General features: G+C 44.7%; 1 protein-coding gene and 1 long non-coding RNA gene across 9 annotated transcripts in view; one reads left to right on the top strand and one right to left on the bottom strand.

Moving 5' to 3' along the window:
• The window catches only part of ZSWIM8 (zinc finger SWIM-type containing 8), a 134,715-nt gene that overhangs the window by 37,098 nt on the left and 71,677 nt on the right, over positions 1–25,940 (top strand). For 5 of the 8 annotated variants that reach the window (XR_004001200.1, XM_030568850.1, XM_030568851.1 and 2 more), the window contains one exon: positions 24,393–24,546. Coding sequence is in view for 6 of the 8 variants with exons in the window: in XM_030568850.1 (XP_030424710.1) it covers positions 24,393–24,546 (154 nt within the window). In the remaining 2 variants the exon portion in view is untranslated. Of the gene's footprint in view, positions 1–10,521; positions 10,525–10,896; positions 10,933–14,984; positions 15,017–21,042; positions 21,052–24,392; positions 24,547–25,940 lie in introns of those variants that run through there. The other 3 variants (XM_030568854.1, XM_030568853.1, XM_030568856.1) reach the window with 3 other exon arrangements.
• LOC115654502 lies at positions 140–9,251 on the bottom strand. The gene is made up of 3 exons (XR_004001201.1): positions 8,879–9,251; positions 7,691–7,764; positions 140–773 (listed from the first exon to the last, which is right to left on the bottom strand). It is a non-coding gene; the product is annotated as an uncharacterized LOC115654502 (long non-coding RNA).

Here is a 25,940-nt window from a genome sequence, read left to right as displayed (position 1 = left end):
TTTGTAACAACAAACTCTCTCTCCCCTCACCTTGTTAAACCAGTAACACTAGGGAAACTGAGTCTCACCCCCTCTGCATGCAACCATTGGAAAAACATGAAAAAAACAAGAAAATCCCCCACTTTGTCACACCAGTACCTATCCTTCCCTCATGGTGTGAACTAATAACGATTATTTCATTCTCAGGACCTGGACTTTTATTGCACAAACATATTGGAAGTGAAAGATCAAAAAAAAAGAATGTAACCTTGGACAGTCATTAGAATAAAATTTGAAGGAGAAAAACACATTGATCTAGTCTTTTAGATACAGTAGCCTTTTATTGCTAGTACCCTTCTCTGGTATGGAGTAGAAGAGAGAGAGCTTTTCTCTCACACCGCCCCCACCCCCTTGCCTCCTGGAAAGTTTGGGAGAGGGGGAAAGGGAATATGTCTATGCAGGAATGCCTTTCTGCAGGGGCTGCGGAGGGAGTCTACCCTCATGGTGTTTCTCCAGAAGTTCTACTAGATGTCCCAACATGTCTGTCTGTTCCTTCAGAATCCCCAGCATCTGCTGCTGCATGCCATGCTCATGCATCTGGGCTTCTCTCCTGCTCGCAAAATCCATATCCAGTTTTTCAGAGGGAGAACTCCTCCATGCTCTCTGCTTGGTGTCAGCTGTCTCAGAGGCACTCATGATCTACTTTAAACATGTCATCACCTGTTCTCTTTCACCTTCTAATCTAGGACAGCCATTTGCTGGTGTGGAGGATGAGCTGAAGGCTATGCTTTCATCTGTAAGACATGGAAAGCACAAAGCAATAATTGTCAGTGCATAATCAGGGTCTAGTGCATAGCTGATATATTAAAATCACCCCCCCTTATTCCACTGAAGTACAATGCAGAACATTTTCATTTATGCAAGGTGTTCATTTAACTGGCTTGCTATACCAGGCATGGTGAATATGGCCTGGGAACATGGGCATCGGACTGTCTGGAGCTTTGGGTGGGCAACCCGCAATGGGAGCACAGATGGCATTGGCCCCCTGCTCTTTGTAACATGGATGTTGTGAGGCAATCGGGGACCACCATTGACCTTACCAAACTGCAAGCCTTGGCAGAGGCAGACTCAGGCAGTGCGCCCGCGGCAGCAAGAATGCACAAGTAGATTTCCCTTTCTCCCTCCTCAACTCTTCCCTTCCCCCTCGTCCACTGCTGCTAGTCATGGCCCAAGGCTTGCAGCTTCTAAGCTCAATGCCAACTGCTGCCACCCAAAAACCACTGGCATGTCTGGGAAATCGTAAAGGAGCAGAAGAAAAGCATGATGTGGGTGAGATCACATGCACTGTTGTTTGTTGTCCAAGCAATCAAAATGAAAACTGCCACCGTCTCCCCTAGGTGAGCCTAGCTGTTACCACTCTTCTGAGGGTAAGAGGCAGCAAAGGTACAGGTGCTGCAAATGTACGGGGCATAGACTGGGTCCTCATGTTGCTGTGCTATCTATCGCAGTGATGCGAGCAGAATTAATACTGGAGTGGCATGGGAAAGTGTGCTGCCGCAGTGGAAGACACAAGGCAGCCTTCCCCAGAAACCTCCTGTAATGGATTCCAGATTACCATCATGTATAGAGCCCTACCAATTTCATGGTCTATTTTAGTCAATTTCATGGTCAGAAAATTTTTTAAATAGCTGAAATCATGACATTTACTATTTTAAATCTGAAATTTCACGGTGTTGTAATTGTAGAGGTCCTGACCCAAAAAAGAGTTGTGAGGAGTTTGCAAGGTTATTGTAGGGGAGTTGCGGTACTGGTGCCCTTACTTCTGTACTGCTGCTGGTGGCGGTGCTGCCTTCAGAGCTGGGCAGCTGGAAAGTGGCGGCTGTTGGCCAGGAGCACAGCTTGGAAGGCAGCGCCACTGCCAGCAGCAGCGCAGAAGTAAGGATGGCATGGTATGGTTTTGCCACCCTTACTTCTGCGCTGCTGCTGGTGGGGCACCTCCTTCAGAGCTGGGCGCCTGGCCAGCAGCTGCTGCTCTTTGGCCATCCAGCTCTGAAGGCAGTGCAGAAGTAAAGGTGGCAATACCATGAGCCACCCTAAAATAACCTTGTGATCTTCCCTTTTGGGACCAGACTCCCAATTTGAGAAACACTGGTCTCCTCCGTGAAATCTGTAATATTGGGTAAAAGCATACAAAAGACCAGATTTCACAGTCTGTGATGCATTTTTCATGGCCATGAATTTGGTAGGGCTGTAGTCATGAAACTTTCCTGGAGATCTCTTTGGAGGATTCCTGGGTCATCCCTGTGCATATAAACAGTCTTTTCTGTGGGGCACCTTCTGCCTAGCAAGTGCGGCCATTGAGAAGCAGATAGCCACTGTACCTCATCATTTTTTTTTTAAATTACACATACAGTATAAGAACATGAGACCCCCAAATATTAATTAGAATTGCATATGCACCAGAGGTGCCTTCCCTAGCATCACGCCTAGCTGCGATGCTGTTCTGTGACTGGCTGGACTGCTCCAGGGTTTCAAACAACTCCTGGCTATCTGGGAGAATGGATCCCTGCTAACCTGTATCCCATTCCCCTCTTCCTCATCCTTGTCCAAGACCACCACCCAGTGTTGCCTGTGGTGGAGAATGACTCAAACTCCTCAGAGGTATCCACACTGCCCTTGGAGATCTTTATGGGGTTGCCACTGTGAATTGCATGCAGCTCATTGTAGAAGTGGCATGTCTGCGGTGCAGAACCAGAACAACTCTTCACCCCCCTTTTCTTCTGGTATGCCTGCCAAAGTTCTTTGATTTTCAGACAGCACTGCTGTGTGTCCCTGGTGTAGCCCTCATACCCCATGCGATCTTTTCATATATGTCTAAGTTTCTATGGCTGGATCAGAGCTGTGCTTACACATAGGCCTGGTCTAACACTGGGGGTGGGGGGTGGGAAGGATCGATATAAGATACGTTGACTTCAGCTACTCTATTCTTGTAGCTGAAGTTGTGTATCTTAGATCGATTTAGAATCACTTCACGTCCTCATGGTGGTATCGACGGCCGTCGCTCCCCCGTCGACTCCGCTTCCATCTCTTGCCCTGGTGGAGTTCCGGAGTCAACGGGGAGCGCGTTCAGGGATAAATGTATTGCGTCTAGACAAGACGTGATACATCAATCCCTGATAGATCGATCACTACTCGCCAATCCGGTGGGTAATGTAGACATACCCTTACTCTTCTTCCCACTGACCAACAAGATCTGCCACCTCCTGTGTACTCCAGCTGGGGTGCATTTGGGATGTTGAGTTGCCATGATCAGCCATGCTGGCGAGCTCCAGATGCTGAACAAACAGGAAATGGGAATTCAAAAGTTTCTGATGCTTTAACAGGGAATGGGCTGTTTCCTGTGTACCTGGCTGCTGAGCAGCGGAGTTGAAAACACTCACCAAAGCAGTCACAGCAGAGCATTGTGGGGCACACTGTCTACGCTGCCGCTTCGTTGACCTACCAACATTGATTTAAGCGCTATGCCTCTCGCGTAGATGGAGTAATTAAGCCGACATGGTGGAATAGACCTGGTAATGTAGCTACAGACTTTATTAAGTCGACATAAGCTTCCTTACGTCAACCTAACTGTAGTGTAGACCAGGCCTCAGTATCTCAAAATGTATACGTTTATCTAAATTATCTACATATCATCTGATTATGGGGGGGGAGGGATAGCTCAGTGGTTTGAGCATTGGCCTGCTAAACCCAGGTTGAGAGTTCAATCCTTAAGGGGACCATTTGGGGATTGGTCCTGCTTTGAGCAGGGGGTTGGACTAGATGATCTCCTGAGGTCCCTTCCAACCCTAATAATCTGTGAGTCTATGATTTCTAAGGAAGCTGTGATGACAGCAACAGAAAACAGAAGAACATATTGAGCCATCAAATATTTTGGCTAAACCAGAGCTGTTTTTGATGGATCAAAGGGAACCCTCAACACTTATTCTATATTATAAGAGAGACAACGTGGGTGAAGTAATTTCTTTTGTTGGACCAACTTTTGTTGGTGAAAGAGACAAACTTTTGAGCATCCCGGGACCAACATGGCTACAACAACACTGCAGATCATATGTGTTATAAATTATTTGTCTGACAGATGCAGCTTCAAGGTCCGTATACATGTAAGGGTGAATTAGTTATCCTATTCTTGTAAAATTAGCTTTTTGCAATATATGAGCCCATATACAACCACTTCTTAAAAATATTTACGGTGGTGGCTGTAACTTAGTAGAATTCATGTAGAGATATTAACTTATTTTCCAGTTAGAATAAGTTTTTAATCCCTGACTCTAATATGGTATCTGGTATTCACGTTTCTAGCAGTTGTTGGCTCTTGCCCACATCTGCTGTGTCCAATATGTTCTTAATAAAATTTTCTGGTGCTTATTCCACTTCTCAGCTGTGTTGTTCATAATCTAAGTTTAAGACATCTTCCTGTGGCTTAGCTGTGATGTGGGTACCAAAGCTGCTTCCTATTTAGTTTTAAATTTTAAAATGATCTTTGCATCTGCTTCTGCTGCTTATCTCTCACGGAATCATACACCTCTGTTTTTAAATGTCTATTGACTGCTGTGGTGTGAATTATGAAATCACAGGTATATATGACTTCAGATGAGGGGATGGAAAGCAGCATAAATAGATGATCTCATAAATGCGGATCCCATTTTCATTGCTATGCTGTTAGTAAAGTGAAAGGGAAGTAAGACAAGCAGAACTGTTTCTAAATGAGAGAGAACCAAAGAAGTGCCACCTTGGCTAAACAACAAAGTTAAAAACTAATTGCAACTATAGTAGAGAACAAAATCGTCAGACACATAGATGAACATAATTTGTTGGGGATGAGTCAACATGGTTTTTGTAAAGAGAAATCATGCCTCAACAATCTATTAAAATTCTTTGAGGGGGTTAGCAAGCATGTGGACAAGGGGGATTCAATGGATATAGTGTACTTAGATTTTCAGAAAGCCTTTGACAAGGTCACTCACCAAAGCCTCTTAACTAAGCAAAGTAAGCTGTCATGGGATAAGAAGGAAGGTTCTCTCATGGATTGGTAACTGGTTAAAAGATAGGAAACAAAGAGTAGGAGTAAATGGTCAGTTTTCAGAATGGAGAGAGGTAAATAGTGGTGTCTCCCATGGGTCTGTACTGGGCCCAGTCCTGTTCAACATATTCATAAATGATCTGGAAAAAGGGGTAAGCAGTGAGGTGGCAAAATTTTCAGATGATACAAAACTACTCAAGATAGTTAAGTCCCAGATAGACTGTGAAGAGCTATAAAGGGATCTCTCAGAACTGGGTGACTGGGCAATAAAATGTCAGATGAAATTCAGCGTTGATAAATGCAAAGTAATGCACACTGGAAAACATTATCCTAACTTTACATATAAACTGATAGGGTCTAAATTAGCTGTTATTACTCAAGAAAGAGATCTTGGAGTCATTATAGATAGTTCTCTGAAAGCAGCCAGTCAATTGCAGCAGCAGTCAAAAAAGCTGGGAATCATTAAAAAAAGGGATAGATAGGAAGACAGTAAATATTCTATTGCCTCTATATAAATCCATGGTATGCCCACATCTTGAATACTGTGCAGATGTGGTTGCCCCATCTCAAAAAAGATATATTGGAATTGGAAAAGGTTCAGAAAAGAGCAACAAAAATGTTTGGGGGTATGGAACGGCTGCCATATGAGGAGAGATTAATAAGACTGGGACTTTTCAGCTTGGAAAAGAGATGACTAAGGAGGGATACGACAGAGGTCCATAAAATCACGATTGGTGTGGAGAAAGTAAATAAGGAAGTGTTATTTACTCCTCATAACACAGGAAGTAGGGGTCACCCAATGAAATTAATAGGCACAAGGCACAGTCAACCTGTGGAACTCCTTGCCATAGGATGTTTTGAAGGCCAAGACTGTAATAGGGTTCAAAAAAGAAATAGATAAGTTCATGGAGGATAGATCTATCAATGATTATTAGCCAGGATGGACAGGAATGGTGTCCCTAGCTTCTGTTTTCCAGAAACTGGGAATGGGCGACAGGATGGATCACTTAATGATTACCTGTTCTGTTCATTCCCTCTGGGCCACCTGGCATTGGTCGCTGTTGGAAGGCAGGATACTGGGCTAGATGGACCTTTGGTCTGACCCAGTATGGCCGTTCTTATGTTTAAGTTTTCCCATGTGATATCAGTGAGCCTTTTGATTATTTCAGAAGGGATGTCTATAGCTGGTGGTCTGTTCATCCTCTCTCTTTCTTCCTCTCTTCTCTGCCACAATTGTAAGTGATAAGCTTTTCTGCAATTTCTCCTGGGTCAGAAGTTGAATTCTGTTAGGCATAGTGATCATTTGTACTTCCCAGACTAGAAACCTTACACGTTCCTTTTTCTATAGGCCAATTTTACCCTGGTGGTGATTCTTTTGAGATGAAATGGGTAAAAGGCAGGTTAATCCAGTTTCAGCACTGAAATTCATACTATGACACTAAAAGATCTATGCAGAAAATTATAGGTGAATTCCATGAACAGTAAAATACAACATTATATGGAACGTATCTCACCTGCTAGCATTGATTTTTACTAGCCCTATTATAAGCTTCCTGCCCCAAACAAGCTTACAGTTGAAGGCCTCAAACTTGCAAACATACAAATAGACCCTTCCTCCACACAGAGCCTAATTTATGTCAGTTCCACATGAATGCAGAGATTGTCCCATACTGATCAGTTTGCAGGATCATTGCCTAAGTGTCAGCAGAGGACCAGAGGTAGCTACTGAGTGAATGACTGATAGGTCTGACACACCTTTTGTTAGCCCTACAGGTAAAGGGATACAGTGGAGTTGCATCATAGGTTCATTTAACTTATGCGATTTTAACTATACGCGCTCGGCAAAACAAAAAGAAAAAATAACAATTTATAGTACCTGTAGTGTGGATGATTCCCACCCGCCCTTTACACTCAATGAGCATTTGACTATACGCGATTTTCGCCTTATGCACTGGCTTCAGTACCTAACCCTTGCATAAGATGTGACTCCCCTGTAGCTTGTCTTTGGAAGGCAGGGCTAAAGATAATAGGTTTAATGGAAGAAATGTGTGTTAGGGAGAAACTGGGAGGGGAAAAAGAGCAAATACCCTATTTTCTTTTACTTGCTATTAACAGAAATCCTTTGAGCTGCAATTTCTCATGTTCATTCTCAGGCCAAAGGTGAGTTAAAAAAAATAATTTTGCTAAATTTTGTTCTTAATGAGGAGGTTGGGGATAAGTATTTAAATAGCTAGTGGCTTTTTTTGGGTTCTGATCATTTAGTTTGAACTAACTTTTCCTTGGACTTTGTGCTCATGAGACAAGTGCCTTAGATGTGCTTACAGAAATGTAGTTCACAAAGTTGTGTTTTGCATATCTAAACTCAGATGTTTAATTAACAAACACAAATATTGCTTGATGTATTTGTGTGGGGCTTGAACACAGAAAAACTGAAGATGGAAATGGACAGAAATTAGAAAACAGAATGATGACTTCAGGTTTCAGAGAATTTATAAATTTATGCATGTTACAATCAAATGTAGCGAGTGTTTCCATGGCACATGGCCTATATCTCTTAACTTCATTTTGGGGAGTGGTGTGGAGATGGTAGCATATTGTTGCTGATGGGGCTTGAGTCACACAACTACTTACTTCTGGATAGAGTTGGTTTTTCTACAGAAATTACATTCCACAACAACAGATATTATTTTTCCCAGTTGCAGGCTCTAGAAAACATAGGAAAATTGTTAATGTTAAGGAAGCACTACAGTTGAAATTTGCAAACCACTATTTTGTAACCTAAATTGTTTCCACTGGCCAGCACTGCATCCTTCTTATTTCCCCATCTGGCCTGTTTCTACTGCATCGCTTCACTTCACCTTGGGTGTGCCCTTGTTTCTTTTGTAGATGCATTATAGTTCTCCATTCTGTGTATATTGCATGCTATGTTTCAATCTGCAGCACACAGTAGATGATGTGGTTTGGGACAGTTATAAAATCCAGGTGTTGGAGGTAGCAGAAATCGAGAAGGGTACAAAGTTTGTCTTACTGTACAGGTTATTTAAAAAAAAATTGCTCTACTCAAAAAGTGTGCGCCAGTGATATTTCTAATAGGAATTATGAGCCCTGTCTTTATACTAAATCTCATCTCACACTGTCAGAATTGTCCGGTTGCACTTACATTTATCTTTTCTGCTGCATGTGCGGAACCTTTTCAGTTGTATGTAAATCAGGATCATCACTAGCAACGTGGCCGAGAGTATAATTTGATGTTGAATACACCGAATATGCACTCCAGTAACCCATTTTATTTGGACTCCATTTAATTTCCTTTGTATTCTCATAACCCCCTATTTTTTTGATTTTTCTAGACAATTTTTTTTTCTCCCTCCAAGCTCCCTCAACATTTCTCTTATTTATCTGGTTTGTTACTGTGCTGAAAAAGTCAGAGCTTAATTTTGAACAGGGTCTGTTTCATAAATCACTGTTTGCCATTTGCTAAGGTCTGGTTTACTGTTTAAAAAAAACTGTAGTGTCACCCCTGCATAATATTCTAACCATGAAAGATTCATGTTTCCTCTATCTAGATCTGGGTATCACTTCTGCCTTACTTTGGGAGTGGCCCATCTATCTTTTTGATTACAGAGATTCATCCCCATTTTTTTAATTGCTTGTTTTTAAACTTTTAGTTACCCAACAGGCCTTTTCGGAGAAAGAATGAACTAGTTGTTGGATTTTCCTGTCTGTTCCATTTCTCGATGAGGTCCTGTTTTCTCTTTTTCCCCTGGTTAGCTCTCACAGATTTTCTGTACAGTGTGTTTGATTTCATGTCTCCCTTACCTTTATTCAGAATATATAGTCTATGTTGATCGCCTGATCTCGCCCTAATTCACCCACTCCTTCAGTTCCCTTCTCTACAGTGTTTATCCATCGTGACATTCCAGTGGTCTGATAAATTCCAAATTGCTATGGTATCCTACTTTTTCATGCCTACTTCCAGTTCTACTGCTTTATTGCCTACCTCCTGGGATTCAGATGGGGCACCAGACCTCTTTTTTTTCCCTCATCGTTTAACTCCTTCCTGCACAGGCTTTTGCTCAGCAGGTATGCATCAGGAGGGATGTGAAGATAGCATGCATTGGCCCCAGCTGACCTGTGAGAGGATGTCTTGTATTGAACAGCAGTGGGGCTTTGTTTATTTTTAAGGAGCAGTGCTGAGAGGCTGCAAGTGGTAGGGCTGGCTTTAATATTTTTTGATGAGTCTGCAAAACATTTTTTTCAATGTTGTCCTCCCTCCCACCCACCTTACACAAATATAAGAAGGTCACTGCATCCAAAAGTTTTATCACCATATACAAGATTAGCTTTGATATTCTGGAAGGATCCCCGAGGTGACTCTTCAGGGTGTGACAATACTTAAATAACTCGTTCTATTAGGGAGAAATGCTAATGGCACTTCAAATCGTGGACTGAATAGAGACACTGGATTTATAGCTTGTTATAACAATCTGTAACCCCCTATCTAGCCCCCTCCCAGCTTTTTCCCCTATGGAGAATTATTAATGGTCCACTTCACCTTGAATGGTCCCTTGAAATATATTTTCACTACTTATGCTAAACAGTCTGTTCCCCCTTGTATTTAGCTGTGTTGTGCGGAGTACATTTCCCATATCTGAAGAAGAGCTCTGTGTAAATTGAAAGCTTATTTCTCTCACCAACAGAAATTGGTCCGCTAAAATATATTCTCTCACCCACCGTCTGTCTCTAATTATTCCTATAGTTAAAGTTGCAACAGTGTTTCTGTTCAATGCCCAATCTTCAAGACTCTTTAAAAAATGCATATGCAGAGTTAGATTGGCTTGAAGATTGGCATGCATGCCTCAAGTTGAGTCTGTGATGAAAGTTAGGGTCTTCTGCTTAAGGAGTTTCTGAGGTACAACCCCCTTGCCCGCCTCAGAATATGCCTGATTTTAAAATTCCTCTTTTTTATAATAGAGGGAAAATGGGGGTAGGGAGAGAATCTGCACAAACTTATATCGTTAAAATTCCCAGATTGAGATCTAGTGTTTTGATACCATGATCAGGTTTCAAAATCAACATATTGAAAAATTAGGATTTTTTTGGCTCTGTGGAAGGGAGTCTTCAGACTTGTGCGAACTATGTTTGGCTTTTGAGAGAGAGAGAGAGAGAGAAAGAAAGACACCTTTCCTCACAAAATGCCTCATAGCCTATGGAAAGAGCACTGGCAGGGGGGTCAGGACAGCTGCCGTGAGTTTATCTGCTCTGCCACTGATTGCTCTTAACATATCTGTACACTTAGCAGGCCTTGTTACTGCCCATGGTTTCTTGGAAAGCAGCAGCTATCATTCCTTCCCAACATCTTATAGATAAGAGAGCTGAGAGGCTGCACAAGGCTGATTTAGGCAGAGCTGGGACTAGAACTCAAGTTTCTTATCTGGTGGAACCAGGACTCAGTTACTCAGTCAGTCAGTCAGTCACATGCTGCTCTATGGAATGGTCAGCACTATTAGCATCCACTGCTCTAATCGCGAGGCCACATTCCTCTCTCAGAGCCAGGAAGAGAACTCAGGAATCCTGACTTCTAATATTCTGCTGCTGTCTAGCTGAGTAACTCCTCTGCAGTGTTTTTAGCTGAAATGGAAGAGGGCTGTGGTATGAATTTGAAGGCTCCATTTCAGTCCCTTACTGCAAAGGAGCATTGACCAGGTGACCCTTGCGCCGTATGGTTCTATGATTATGGTTCCATAAGATGGCATTGCGCTTAAGAATATAAGAACGGCCATACTGGGTCAGACCAAAGGTCCATCTAGCCCAGTATCCTGTCTTCCAACAGTGGCTAATGCCAGGTGCTTTAGATGGAATGAACAGAACAGGTAATCATCAACTGATCCATCCCCTCTCGCCCATTCCCAGCTTCTGGCAAACAGAATTCTTCTTCTTATTGAGTTCGGTTTGCAGCTAAATTTCTTTTTAAAACTAGGGTTTTACATCCTCTAGATATACCCAAAAACTCAAATAAACATTAAAATTGTTAAGTAAAGGGCTAAATAGATGCTTCTAGCAGAGCCAGGAATAGTACATAAATCCCTCTGATCTGCTTGGGGAATATTTTTATGACAGATTGATAATATCCTGTAATATCCTGAGCATACCTTGTGGAATTAAGTTAAACTTTATTGAACTTTGGGTACATTGTATTAAAAGTGCAATTGTGTATGTGTTGTAAGGGCACTGTAGGTACTTTGTCTAGTGAAGGGAGGTATGCTAGTGTTCTTCCTCTGTTGTTAGTCCTTTTAAGCCATGCCCGGGGCGAGGTGTGCATATACTAGTTCAAACTGGACTTTCCAGGGACCAACAGCCAAAGAGAGGGTTTTTGGATAAATAGTCTCATTTTAAACTGGCTCATGGCCTTCTTCCTGATCCTGCAAATGGACAGGACCCCTGGTACACGGAGAGCCCCAATCATTTGGGAAGGGTTGGAAGAACTGAGCTTACTAAATTCTCATAAGACTGCATGCTTGTTCTGAGCTGAAGTGGTGATGAACTGGTAACCACAAGGAATCCCTGTTGGGTAGCAAGTTGAAGGACTGTGCCTAGAAATACCCTGGTGAGAAAGGAGGGAGACAAAGGTCTCCAGCCAGAAAGGCAACAGCTGGGGAGCACTCTTGATTTATCACTGAGGAGAAATATAGATGCAGTTGCCCTGAATTGTGACAGTTTTCACTGCAGAGTTAACTCAAGTTATCCACATTGAGTTGCTACTCTCAAGCTAGCCTAGTTTTAGTGAAGTTGGCTGCATTCACACTGCAAGGTGGTTGTTTTAACAACTGACTAGTTGTGCTAACTTGAGTTGTATCCTCTACCCCATCCCCAGGGTCAGACAAATAGAATTAAAAGCACCACCATGTTCGATGTAAGGTTTTTTTGTGTGGATGGGACTCGAGTGAGGGGCAACACTCTAGATAAGTTTGCAATGAAGACAAGCTCTTAACCATGCTGACACAGTAAGAGTAGCCTAAATCTACATGCTTGGCTGTGCTGTCTGTACAGTGGAGCTCCTGCTGCATACTCACCTATGCAAAGCACTGTGAGAGAGAGAGAGAGATGCATTTGCCTAGCAAATAATTGCACTTAAATACATTTCTGTGTGTCAGATGAGGACAGCAACTACAAGAACACAAGGAATGATCCTGTGGTTAAGACAATGGACTAGGAGCCAGGAAAATGGCTTTATCTTTGACTCTCTATGTGATGTTTGGCAGGTCACTTAAACAACGACTCTCTGGAGGAGTCTGCTAATTTTGGCTCAGGTCTCTGTACTTCAGAGTCTTGGTGTTTCAGCTAATAGTGAAAGGATTGGATCTGTGCTAGGGATAGGTGTAAATCAGGAAAACTCTGCTGTTCAAGGAGGCAGGGGATTAAATAGCCATGAAAAAAGTGAGCTGGATGGCGAGGGATAAGGCCAGGTCTACTTGTCTGAGGTCAGTATATAGAATTCCCTGGAAAACTGGAGGCGGAAGGATGGTCTTTTGGTTAAGGTACTGGACTGAGACTCAGTTCAATACCTGACTCTGCCACAGACTTCCTGTGTGATGTTGGCAAGTCACTTAATCTCCCTGCCTCAGTTTCCCCCTCTGTGGTTGACTTGCGACTGAGGAGCGTTCTAAAGCATTGGAAGATTCCACATTACCAATCATGGTCTGCTCTGGGAGTTTTCTGTACTGGGGGGATATCTGAGCATCCCATGGGTTAGTGTTTTGCTTTGTGCAACTGCAATTTATGCAGTTTTTTAACTGACAATAGTGCTTACACTCCAGGTTTTTGGTAGCCATGCATGATTTTACATGTTTTTCCACACTTTTTGTGAACTGGCATTTCAGCCTTAATTCTTCATATTCACCTTATTACTGTATCCCAGTGGTGATCAAGTGTGGGAATGATGTAGAGGCCAATGTTTTGCTTAGTATGATGTATTTAATTGTCAGTAGTGCTTGTGCTCTGTCCTTGGACAAAATGAAGACTCTTTAAAAAGAGTTGTCGTACATGCAAGTTCTCTGTGTGGTGAGTATGTCTGGAGCCCTGTTGTCAAAGGATGACCCTGAGGCAGTATTCAGTGTTGTCTGTGAAGATTTGATTTCCCAGCTATGAGAGAATAAACCTGTCTTGTTGACAGAGCAGTGTTAAAATCTCATGGAAGCCTGGCTCAAGGCAGTTTCACTTTACAGTAAACTTGAGGGATGAGACATGACCATTAGAAAAATTGACAGACTTTCAGCCCTGGCCACTGGATTATAAAGACTTACACTTTTAAAGTGATTTTTGCAAGGGAAATCGTTTGAATCATTTTTAAAAACACAAGTTGAGATTGCCCTTCACATTCGTAGGTTTCTCAAAACCAGGGGCTCTGCAGTTGTGGGTTTTGTGAGCCCTGAAATCAGGCTCTGCCATGCTGTCTGGCCCTTTGCAATAGGATGGTGATTATGTCAGTGTTTTGGGGGACTGGTGAGTCAGGATATAGAATAGAGAGCACCTCTCAGTCACCTATTTAAATCCTCCCAAAGCTAAGCAGCGATTTAAGGGTATGTCTGCACTAAAGTAAAATACCCATGGCTGGCCCATGTAAGCTGACTTGGGCTCTGACGGCTTCGCTATAAAACTGCAGTGTATACATCTGGGTTTAGGCTGGAGCCCAGTCTCTTGGAACCTCAACCCTCACAGCATCCCAGAGCCCAGGCTCAGCTGAAGCCCGGACATATACACTACAGTTTTATAGCCCAGCATCCTGAGCCTTGTGAGCCTGAGTCAGCTGACACAGGCCAGTCACAGGTGTTTTATTGCAGTGTAGACATACCCTAAGTTGCTACCGTCTGATAGTTGTGAAGTGGGTTTGTGGTGTATAATAAAATGGGAATTTTCTGAGTCCTGTATGTGCCTCGGTTTCCTCTGTATGTTTTATGGCTACCCAGTGGGGGGAAAGGACTGAGTTTGCTCTCGGGGAAGGCTGAGAGACGTGTGTGTGTGTGTGTGTGTGTGTGTGTCCGTCCTCACTGTCTGGATGGAATAAATAAGGCTTGTCAACAATTGAAATGTAGACACGACATACGCTGATGGAAGGGGTTCCTTCGTCATTGTAGTATCAGAGGAGTAGCTGTGTTAGTCTGGATCTGTAAAAAGCAACAAAGAGTCCTGGGGCATCTTATAGACTAACATGTATTGGAGCATGAGCTTTCGTGGGTGAATACCCACTTCGTCGGATGCATATAATGGAAATCTCCAGAGGCAGGTATAAATATGCGGACAAGAATCGGTCTAGAGATAACGAGGTTAGTTCAATCAGGGAGGATGAGGCCCTTTTCTAGCAGTTGAGATGTGAACACCAAGGAAGGAGAAACTGGTTTTGTAGTTAAGCCATTCACGGTCTTTTTGTTTAATCCTGAGCTGATGGTGTCAAATTTGCAAATGAACTGAAGATCAGCAGTTTCTCTTTGAAGTCTGGTCCTGAAGTTTTTTTGCTGTAGGATGGCTACCTTTAAATCTGCTATAGCAGGGATCCCCAACGCGGTGGCTGCGGGCGCCATGGTGCCCAGTGCGCCCATATACTGGTTGGAAGACGAGCATCCGCCGAAATGCCGCCGAAATTCAGTGGCATTTCGGCGGAGACACCTCTGGATGACGCCGCTTGTTGGCGGCATTTCGGCGTATGCTTGTCCGCTGCCACGGTCAGCTGTGGCTCGTCATCTGGCACCCACCAGACAAAGGTTGAGGACCACTGTATTGTGTGTCCAGGGAAGTTGAAGTGTGTTCTTCTACAGGTTTTTGTATATTGTCATTCCTGATATCTGACTTGTGTCCATTTATCCTTTTATGTAGGCCCGGGACTGTCCAGTTTGGCTGATGTACATAGCGGAGGGGCATTGCTGGCACATGATGGCGTATATTACATTGGTGGACGTGCAGGTGAATGAACCAGTGATGGTGTAGCTGATCTGGTTAGGTCCTGTGATGTCACTGGTGTAGATATGTGGGCAGAGTTGGCATTGAGGTTTGTTGCATGGATTGGTTCCTGAGTTAGTTACTATGTTGCGGTGTAAGGTTGCTAGTGAGAATATGCTTAAGGTTGGTGGATTGTCTGTGGGCGAGAACTGGTCTGCCTCCCAAGGCCTGTGAAAGCGAGGTATCATGTCCAAGATGAGTTGTAGATCACTAATGATGAGTTGGAGAGGTTTAAGCTGAGGACTGTAGGTGATGGCCAGTGGAGTTCTGTTGGTTTCTTTCTTGGGCATGTCTTGCAGCAGGAGGCTTCTGGGTACACGTCTGGCTCTGTTGAATTGTTTCCTTATTTCCTCGTGCGGGTATCGTAGTTTTGAGAATGCTTGGTGACGATCTTGTAGGTGTTGGTCCCTGAGGGCTTGGAGTAAATGTGGTTGTACCTCAGCGCTTGGCTGTAGACAATGGATTGTGTGGTGTGTCCAGGATGGAAGCTGGAGGCATGAAGGTAGGCATAGCAGTTGGTGGGTTTTTGGTATAGGGTGGTGTTAACGAGACCGTCACTTATTTGTACCCTGGTGTCTAGGAAGTGGACCTCTCATGTAGATTGGCCCAGGCTGAGGTTGATGGTGGGATGGAAGCTGTTGAAATCATGGTGGAATTCTTCCAGAGTCTCCTTCCCATGGGTCCAGATGATGAAGATGTCATCAATGTAGCGTAGGTAGAGAAGGGATGTGAGTGGACGAGAGCTGACGAAGCGTTGTTCCAGGTCAGCCATAAAAATGTTGGCATATTGTGGGGCCATGCGGGTACCCACAGCGGTGCCTCTGGTCTGGAGGTATAAATTGTCACCAACTCTGAAATAATTGTGCGTGAGGATAAAGTCACAGAGTTCAGCAACCAGTTGTGCTGTGTCATCATCAGGGATACTGTTCCTAGCAGCTTGTATTCCATCTGTGTGTGGGATGTTTGTCAGTATAGATTATCTACCTCCCTGAGAAGTGGTAGCTAGGGTGATGGGAGAATTCTCTCATCAACCTAGTGCTGTCTACACTGGTGGTTACGTCAGCTTAACTATGCCATTCAGGGGTGTGGATTTTTCACATCCCTGAGCAATGTAGTTAAGCCAGCTTTAATTTTCTAGTGTTGACCATGCCATAGAGTCGTTGTGGAACAGTCTGAATCAGATCCAGATCAACAAGGGGTCCAGAGAGACAATATAAGCTCCAGTGACCCATGGATTGACACATTCAGCATGGAAGCTAAGCAGAGACCCCAGCTCAAGAACAAAGAACTGGAAGGTGTGACATGGGGGCTAAGTTGCTTCTGGAAAAACTAAGCTCTGGTCTACACTACAGACCTATATCGGTATAACTATACCGCTCAGAGGTGTAAAAAATTCATATCCCTGAGTGATGCAGTTATACTGACCTGACCCCCTCTGTAGACAGCAGTATGTTGGAGAGGTGGATTAACTAAACTGACGGGAGAACTCACTCCTGTCAGCTTAGAGTATCTTCCTTTAAGTGCTACAGTGGCACAGCTGAATCTGTGCAGCTGCGCCAATGCAGCATTTTAAGTGTAAATGTGTCTTAAGAAGGTCTGAGAGAGAGAGCCTGAGGCCATGTCTACATCTAAAATTTTGCAGCGCTGGTTGTTACAGCTGTATTAGTACAGCTGTATAGGGCCAGCGCTGCAGAGTGGCCACACTTACAGCAACCAGCGCTGCAAGTGGTGTTAGATGTGGCCACACTGCAGCGCTGTTGGGCGGCTTCAAGGGGGGTTCCGGGAACGCGAGAGCAAACCGGGAAAGGAGACCAGCTTCGCCGCGGTTTGCTCTCGCGTTCCCCGAACCACCCTGCAAACCGCAGGGAAGGAGACCTGCTTGCTCGGGGTTCCGGGAACGAGAGAGCAAACCGGGAAAGGAGACCAGCTTCGCCGCGGTTTGCTCTCGCGTTCCCGGAGCCACCCAGCAAACCGCAGGGAAGGAGACCTGCTTGCTCGAGGTTCCGGGAACGAGAGAGCAAACCGGGAAAGGAGACCAGCTTCGCCGCGGTTTGCTCTCGCGTTCCCCGAACCACCCTGCAAACCGCAGGGAAGGAGACCTGCTTGCTCGGGGTTCCGGGAACGAGAGAGCAAACCGGGAAAGGAGACCAGCTTCGCCGCGGTTTGCTCTCGCGTTCCCGGAGCCACCCAGCAAACCGCAGGGAAGGAGACCTGCTTGCTCGGGGTTCCGGGAACGAGAGAGCAAACCGGGAAAGGAGACCAGCTTCGCCGCGGTTTGCTCTCGCGTTCCCCGAACCACCCTGCAAACCGCAGGGAAGGAGACCTGCTTGCTCGGGGTTCCGGGAACGAGAGAGCAAACCGGGAAAGGAGACCAGCTTGATTACCAGAGGCTTCCTCCTTCCACGGAGGTCAAGAAAAGCGCTGGTAAGTGTCTACATTGGATTACCAGCGCTGGATCACCAGCGCTGGATCCTCTACACCCGAGACAAAACGGGAGTACGGCCAGCGCTGCAAACAGGGAGTTGCAGCGCTGGTGATGCCCTGCAGATGTGTACACCTTCAAAGTTGCAGCGCTGTAACTCCCTCACCAGCGCTGCAACTTTCTGATGTAGACAAGCCCTGAAAGCGGAATTCACTGCAGTTTGGCTGGGACTCTGGGCTGATCAGAATGGTCTATGCTTTAACCTTCATTTCTCTCTTAACCTAAGGATTTCCTACACTGTTTGCCAGTTGACTCTTAAGCCCTCCTGTTGTGAAAAGCTGTTTGAGTGCCCCTGCAAATACTGGGTGAGGTGCATTAGTCGCTGAAGAGTGTGCAAGTCTCTACTAGGAGTCTGTCTCTGTTGGACTCACTGAGCAGAGCTCACGGTGTGAAGCAGGAGTGCTGAAGCCCCAGGGGTTCAGACCTGGTCTGCACTAGAAAATTAGATCGATTTAACTACATCGGTTAGCGTTTTAAGTGTAGACAAGCCCTCGGTCTCAGAAGGTGGTAGGGATGTGTGCCCTACCCTGAAGAAAGAATGAGATCTCTTGAGGGTTGAGCACTCTGAAGGGGCTGCTCCAAGGGGCTATTCCAAAGCTGGGGGCATAGCATCAATCCTGTGAAGCCATGCCATGGTCTCATTCCCACTCCCAGTGGGTAGATATGCACATCACAATAAACCACCATATGCACTGGCACTCATTCACTGCCTCCACTGAGATTCAATTGTTATCAATTCAGTTTTTGTCACCAGCCCTAAATTCACTGAGAGAGAGAAAGCTTCAACTCGCAGTCTAAACAGGTTTTTTGAAAATACGAATTAAAAGTTGTTTCAGATACTTCACTTGCCCCCAGATCCCCTTGTCAGCTTTTCCAGTTTCATAATCAAATTTCAAAGTTTTTAGATCTTTTCTTCTCCTCTGGCACTGTGTGAAAGACCCAGACAAACAAGGAAAACTGACTCAATACTAAGTGCAGTTGAAAGGACAAAGGAATGATTTTTAAAAAAATATTTGAGTTATAGTAATCTCAGGAGTTAATTTGTGCCTGCATTTTTACCTGGTGTAGTAACAAAAGTGATTTTAAAATTTCATTGTCTCTCACAAATAAAATGGCCCTGGGGTTTTGAAGGCCAGACAGTTCCAGATGGTAGGAAGCACTTGACAGAAAATGAGAATAGGTCTGATCTATCCTCTTCCAAACACTGGTTTCACTGTTAAATGTAAAGGAAGGGGCACCCCCTTTCCTTTGTAATTCAGTTATGCTCAGATCTTTTGGATTTAAGGATGAGATTAATTCACCACAAAACAGGGGATCCTCCAACACCCCCATCCCCCCCCCGTTCAGTGCAGATTATAGGTCACTGTTTCACATCCCTCTGGTGTTGGAAAAACAATGCTAGTCTGTAAAGGACTGACTCCATTAACTGCCCCTCTAATCAAAGGGAATGCTGCTTAGCATGTCTAGTAATTTCAGTGTAATCAGATGATCAGAAATGTAGATGTTTGAAAGCTGTGTATGCTCTTTCCATCTGTGTTCATGTAATCCCTCAATTTGACAGGCCTGTTTGGGTTGGGGGAAATCTGGGCTGTTCTGCTGTGTGCATTTTCATCCCATCCTATCCCGTCCTCTCACGAGTGCCGACTGTTCTGACTGGAGGACTGTCTCTGGGCAGAGTGAGGGAAAGCGCTTGGTGACGTCAGTGCTTGGGTTTTCCTTTGAAATGTTGCCTGGAAGCTGGTGGGAAGGGACAGGCTGGGGCTGGATTGGTTTACATTCTGCCTGCCAGCGGAGGTTTAAAAGCTGGTTAGGGAGATTAAGAGACATAAAACCTGGAATATCTGAAACTGTATTAATTAGGCACTGGACAAAGGAGGTTTTGGCAGGGGTGGGAGGTGTTGCGGGGTGGGCAGTGTCTGACCAGGGCTGCTGTCCCAATGGGGGGTGGGAGTGGGTTTCAGCAAAGTAGTGGGGTGCTTGGAAATAAGGCCATTCCGGGATCTCTGGTTTTAGGGCCCAGAGCTGCAGTTTCAAGACTGCAGAGTAGGCTGGATCTCTGCTACTCTGAGTAGTTGTGGGATCAGATTCCCTTTGTCTGATAGCCAAAAAATGTATGGGCTGATTTACATATATAAAATGTATCTAACTGTATTGTTCGTCCCCTTCATAAGGCACTTCTGTTCTTGGATAATTATTTAATGTTTGTATTACCCTAGCACACCAAGTGCTCCCAGTCAGGATCAGGGTTCTGTTGCACGGGTGCTTGACAGATGTGTGCAGAGGCACTGTGCCCCTTCACTTAAGAATGAACAATCTAAAGAGAGGTGGCAGTTAGAGGCCTAAAACCATACACTGATGTGTATATATTAGCAGGGCCGGCTTTAGACCAATTCGCCCAATTCCCAGGAATTGGGCCCTGCGCCTAAGAGGGCCCCCGTGCCTTTGACCCTTTTTTTTTCTTAAATTTACCCCGGGGTCCCTGGTTACTCCGGGGTCTTCCGTGGTCCCGCTCCCTTGAGCGAAGCGCAGGCGGGAGCGTGGCAAGCCCCGCTCTCCTGGCTGGAGCCCTGGCCGGAGCGCAGCAAGCCCCATGGCCCCACTCTCCCGGCTGGAGCTCCGGGCCCTTTAAATAGCCTCCAGAGCCCAGGGGTAGTGAGAGGCTCCGGGGGCTATTTAAAGGGCCAGGGCTACAGCTGCCTCTGCTACCCCGGTCCTTTAAATAGCTGGAAGAGCCCCGCCACCCCCATGCTTCCCCAGGGCTCCCCCGGCTATTTAAAAGATCCAGGGCGGGGTAGAAGCTGAGGAGCCTCGGGCCCTGTAAATAGCCTCCAAAGCCCTGGGATAACAGGGAGCTTGGGGGCTATTTAAAGAGCTGGGGCTCCAGCTGCCTCTGCTGCACCAGCTGCCCTGCCCACACCAGCCCCGCTCCCCCTGCCTGCAGCCAGCTCTGCACCCCGTGCCCACAGCCAGTCCCTGTCAAACCCCCTGCTGTGTCTCCAGTCAACCCCTGCCACACACCCCTGTGGTCCTGCCCAAAGCCAGCCAGCCCCCCACACACTGCTGCCCACACCAGCCCTGCACACCCTGCCCTGTCTCCAGCCAACCCCTGCTGCACTCCCCTGCCTGAAGCCAGCCAGTCTCACACTCCTCTGTCTCCAGCCCTGCCAACCCCTGCTGCATCCCCCTGCGGCCCTGCCTGAAGCCAGCCCGCCCCCCACACCCCCTATCTCCAACCAGCCCCACACCCCTTGCCCTGCCTGCAGCCAGACCCTACCTCCAGCCAGCCCCTGCCCTGCCTCCAGCCAGCCCCATGTCCACTTGTGCCCTACAGTTCCCAGGGCAGTAACCCTGCACACACCTGCTTCAATGAGGGGGGCAGGGAGCAGCTGGGACCCACACATGTGAAACGGCAGTCATTAATAACCAATCAACAGCATGTATGATGCAATGTACATAATATATAATTTTATTATTTATATAGTTATGGAAAGTAAATAATACGTGAGAGAAATGAAAGGCTTTGTTTTCCACTTTTTTTTTAAGTCATCCCTGCCAGGGCCCCGCACTTCCTAAAGCCGGCCCTGTATATTAGGGCTGTCAATTAATCACAGTTAACTCAAGTGATTAACTCAATACAAATTAACTTGCTTAAAAAAATTGACTATGATTAATCACAGTTTTAATCACACTGTTAATAAAATACCAGTTTAAATTTATTATAAATACTTGTGTATGTTTTTCTTCATTTGCAAATATATTGATTTCAATTACAAACAGAATACAAAGTGTAGAGTGCTCACTTTATATTATTTTTATTAAAAATATTTGCACTGTGAAAAAGAAACAAGAGGTAGTATTTTTCGGTTCACCTTATACAGTACTTATACAAGTACTGTAGTACAATCTCTTTACTGTATCATGAAAGTGCAACTTACAAATGTAGAATTTTTTTTACATAACTGCAACTTCCAAAAAAAAAAAGTCTGCAAGTCCACTCAGTCCTGCTGCTTGTTCAGCCAAACACTAAGACAAACAACTTTGATTACGTTTATGGGAGATAATGCTGCCTGCTTATTATTTACAATGTCACCTGAAAGGAAGAACAGGGGTTCGCGTGGCACTGTGATAGCTGGTGCTCCAAGGTATTTACGTGCCAGATAAGCTAAATATTCGTATGCCTCTTCATGCTTTGACTTTGGCTATATTTTTTACAGTGCAAATATTTGTAATAAAAATATTAATATAAAGTGAGCACTCTACACTTTGTATGCTGTGTTGTAATTGAAATCAATACATTTGAAAATGTAGAAAAACATACAAAAATATTTAGAATACATTTAAATTGGTATTCTATTAACAGTGCAATTAATTGCGATTAATTTTTTTAATCATTTGACAGCCCTAGTGTGTGTATGTATATAATATTACATTAAATAGGTTAAAAGAAAGTTATTTAATTTGAAAGCTGAGAACTCAAAAGTTAGGGAATGCCTGAATTAAGGTTTCACAGGCAACCATAGGTCAGCCTCCTTCTGCATATTGTGATTGCTATGGCCCTACTTGAATTGCAGGATGATTGTCAAAAAATTGCAGCTGAGCTGTGGACAAGTCCTGGAAAATTGTGGAAAAGTAATAATGGACCTTATTTGCAGTAATAAAGTCCGTTCTTATTTTTCTACCATTTTCTGCTGTCAGCCAGAGTGTGGGGCCCCCTTCTGTAAAAATTGTGGTGGAAACCTAATATTGTGTCATCTGCAATTTCCACAGTATCACAAGTTAAGTAGAGCATTAATGATTGCATAATATTTTTCTCACACAGGATCTCTGCCTCACATATTGCATTCGATGGACTTAGTGATCGTAACATTTGTTACGCAGTGCCAGCCAATCCCTATCTGCCCCACAAGCTAGCCATTGTGAATTGGCCTTCCAGATGAGTTCAGAGAGAGTCTTTCATGCATATGAAGCATTATAAACTCTTTGAGGCAGGAACTGTCTTGTGATGTGTTTGTGGAGTACCCAGTCCTGGTTGAGACCGCTGGACACTTTAATATTAATGAATGATTAATATGATTGGAGATCAGCTAATTTCATCCTCCTATGTAGGGGTGGCTCCAGGCACCAGTACGCCAAGCGCGTGCTTGGGGCAACAAGCTGGCGGGGGGCACTCTGCTGGTCACCGCGAGGGCGGCAGACAGGCTGCCTTCAGCAGCATGCCTGCGGAGGGTCCACTGGTCCCGCAGCTTCGGCGGACCTCCCGCAGGCTGCCGCCAAATTCATGGGACCGGGGACCTCCTGCAGGCAAGCCACCAAAGGCAGCCTGCCTGCCGTGCTTGGGACGGCAAAATGCCTAAAGCCGCCACTGCCCCTGTGGCTTCCCTCCATCGTCTACAGTCTGATCCTGAAAGCTCAAGCTCACCAGTTGTGAGGAGTCTTTGGCTGGAGTCTCAGGAGCTATTTTGAAGAAGGAAAAAGGCTTTGTTCCCAGCCAGGCCATCCGAGATGAATACAGCAAAGCAGGCTACGGGGTATAGTCCAGTTCAGTAATTATTTTGGTGTGGTTGATATGTGAAAGGGAGGGATCTTAAGTTATATAACCAATTCCCTTCTGTAGATTAAAGAGGAGGATGGAAGGAGAGCTGTAGGGGAGTTGGTGTGGATTGAGAAGCTGGTGATCTAGGAACTCTTGACAAATTTGGCAGTACCATATTCCCAGTGTATTGCTAAAAGTAACCTCTGCACTAATAGATAGTACCTACTTAATGTCTGTGTATCTGCAGTTAATACCAGTCACAATTGGTGGTATTTTGTGTGGAATAAACAAAATCCTATCATAATTCAGTTTTTCCTTACCAGTTTTCTGGAAAGGGGGAACATGAGATGTCAGAGTATTGCAGCTGAATCCCTTGGAAAGTTTCTCCATGAAACACCTGTATCATGCAATCGTAAGGCTCCTGGAATATGTGGAACTATGAGTACTTTACAGGTTTCAATTTAGCCTTGCAGAGCTCTTATAAGTTAGGAAATAATATGTCCATTTTATAGTTGGGGAAAGTAAGGTTAGCCCAAGGTCACAGACTGACAAAACGGGCATTAGAATCTTGGTCTCCTGACTCCCCTTCTTTTGCTTTAGCCACAAGCTCACCCTTCCTCCATTTTAAAGTTTCTGGGGATGGAAGGGAAGATAATGTTTTCGCTTACTGGGATTTTTAGATATGAGAGAAACTAACCCTCTTATTAAGATTCATTGGGGCCATCAAAGAGCCTGTGGGAGGAACCCCAGACATTAAAATATAAATCTGCATCTCTTTGTAGCACTGACTATCGTAGCCAGGCGTGTCCACCAGTATAATTAGTGAAGTTTCTGGGTATGTTAAACTGATTCAGAACCAGCAGAGGGGGGTTGTGCTGTTTTTTGGGTTATACCATAATGAAAACATGCAATTTCTCATCTAGTAAATGGAAAAAAAGCCTCACCACCTTCAGGATACTCCCCACAGGGTTCTAACAGAAATATGTGACGTAATTTGTTACCTTTTCAATAAAAAGTCTGGCATAATTCAGCATGCCCAGGTTACAAAACATCTGGGTCATTAAAGCCTTATTGGGCCAACAGAACTCTTCACACACAAGCAGATGGGTTCACAAGAGTGTGCTACTCCTGTGCCCTGGGGCTGGGAACAGACATTGGATTGGCAGATGACTCTCTAGAAAAGTTTTATGCTGCCCCTGCCTTGTATCTAAACCCAACTGGAGGAGAGAAATAAGAGGAGTAGCTTCCATTCCTTCTGTTTCAGCCTCTGGTTAGTTTGGCTCTATCTGTGGGTAATTGTATCTTAATATTGCTTGTCCTGTTAGATGGTTTGGTGATTCCACTGGTGGAACTGTCTGCGAAGCAGGTGGCGTTTCACATTCCATTCGAGGTAGTGGAGAAAGTCTACCCCCCCGTACCTGAACAGCTGCAGCTTCGAATCGCCTTCTGGAGCTTCCCAGAGAACGAGGAGGACATCAGGTAATATATTCTGTTCTGGTCGCATTTATGCTTTGAAACAAATTGATCCAGGACTCTCCTGTATTGAGATCAAATTGGGATCCCTCACTCTCTTTGTACCATTCTAATGCCTGCATCTTAGGCACATTTTGTGTGGGTTTTTCCCTAGTTTGAATCTGTTGCTGAAGAGGCAGGATTTAACAGATCTGAAATTCTGAAAAAGACATGAATTCCTGTGGAGGTCTTTCAGGGTGCCTGTGGCAGTGAGACTAAGACTTGGGCTTGTGCTCTGGCGCTAAAAACAGTTGTGTAGATGTTGTGGCTTGGTCTGGAGCTTGGACTCTGAAGCCCATCCTAGGGCATCCTAGTCCAAGCTCCAGCCCAAGCCCAAATGTTGATCCACATTTTTAGTGCTGTAGTGTGAGCCCAAGTCTGTAGCCCCAGGCTCTGAGACTCACTTCTGCTAGTTGTGTAGGTGTACCATTAGTCATAGCAATTCAACTCCTGGATGGTGGGCCAGAGAAGTGGTTTGATTTCTTACATAGTTTCAAATATATCGATGGTTATTTGATCAATAATCTTTCTGCCTTTGGTTCTTTTGGAATTTTGAATATTGAGTAGTTCTTCAGGAATTTTCCATAAATCTCTTCAGTTGTGGTATGCAAACATGTGTGCATTCAGTGTGCAGCCAGAACCCTCTAGTAAATCAGTGCTCCAGGAATTCCTTTCACTACTTAGATGAGAGTAAACATGTCTCACAGGCCGGGGAAGATCCCTACAGAAGCAGGAGTCCCAGATGTGCACAGTAGAGCTATAGAGGAATATAGGCAGCTAGTTTCACTATGTGATGGCTGTAAAAAAATCCAATAACTTGCCTAATGGGTGCAATGATTGCAAATCTTATTAAGCATTTTGGTGACTGTCCCTTAAAAAGGAATCTGTAGTCATGGTACATATTTGGAACCAGTGACACTGGGAACTGAAAAAGGGCCTGTAAAGCTGAGTCTCTGTAGAAGGTTTAACTTCAAAGCCTTTACGGTAACATGCAGGGTTAGCAATTTCCTGGGGAAAAACTGGTTTGGGACAGGGTACAGTAAATACCTGCTTAAACCCAGTTTGAACCAGGAAAGTGGTGGTTGGGGGGAGGGTCCCACAAGCACAGAACACTTTTTTCAAACTTTGGATGCATCCATTCAAAACTGAGGAATAGACTCGATCTATCCACTACATCAAAGAATGCTAAAGAATGCTGTGTGCCCAAATGGACCTGGACTGATAAACTGCAACTCTGAATGCTTCTGATTAATACTTCAAGCCTACAATTCTGTACCGTGGTTGTCATACAATCAAATGTTTTTTACTTTTGTTTATATATGATTAAATATTGAAATGTGAATCATGACCTGCATAACTTG

The sequence above is a fragment of the Gopherus evgoodei genome, chromosome 7, assembly GCF_007399415.2.
Source record: "Gopherus evgoodei ecotype Sinaloan lineage chromosome 7, rGopEvg1_v1.p, whole genome shotgun sequence".
In the NCBI taxonomy this organism is placed as follows: domain Eukaryota; kingdom Metazoa; phylum Chordata; order Testudines; family Testudinidae; genus Gopherus; species Gopherus evgoodei.
This window is presented reverse-complemented; position numbering and strand designations above follow the sequence as displayed.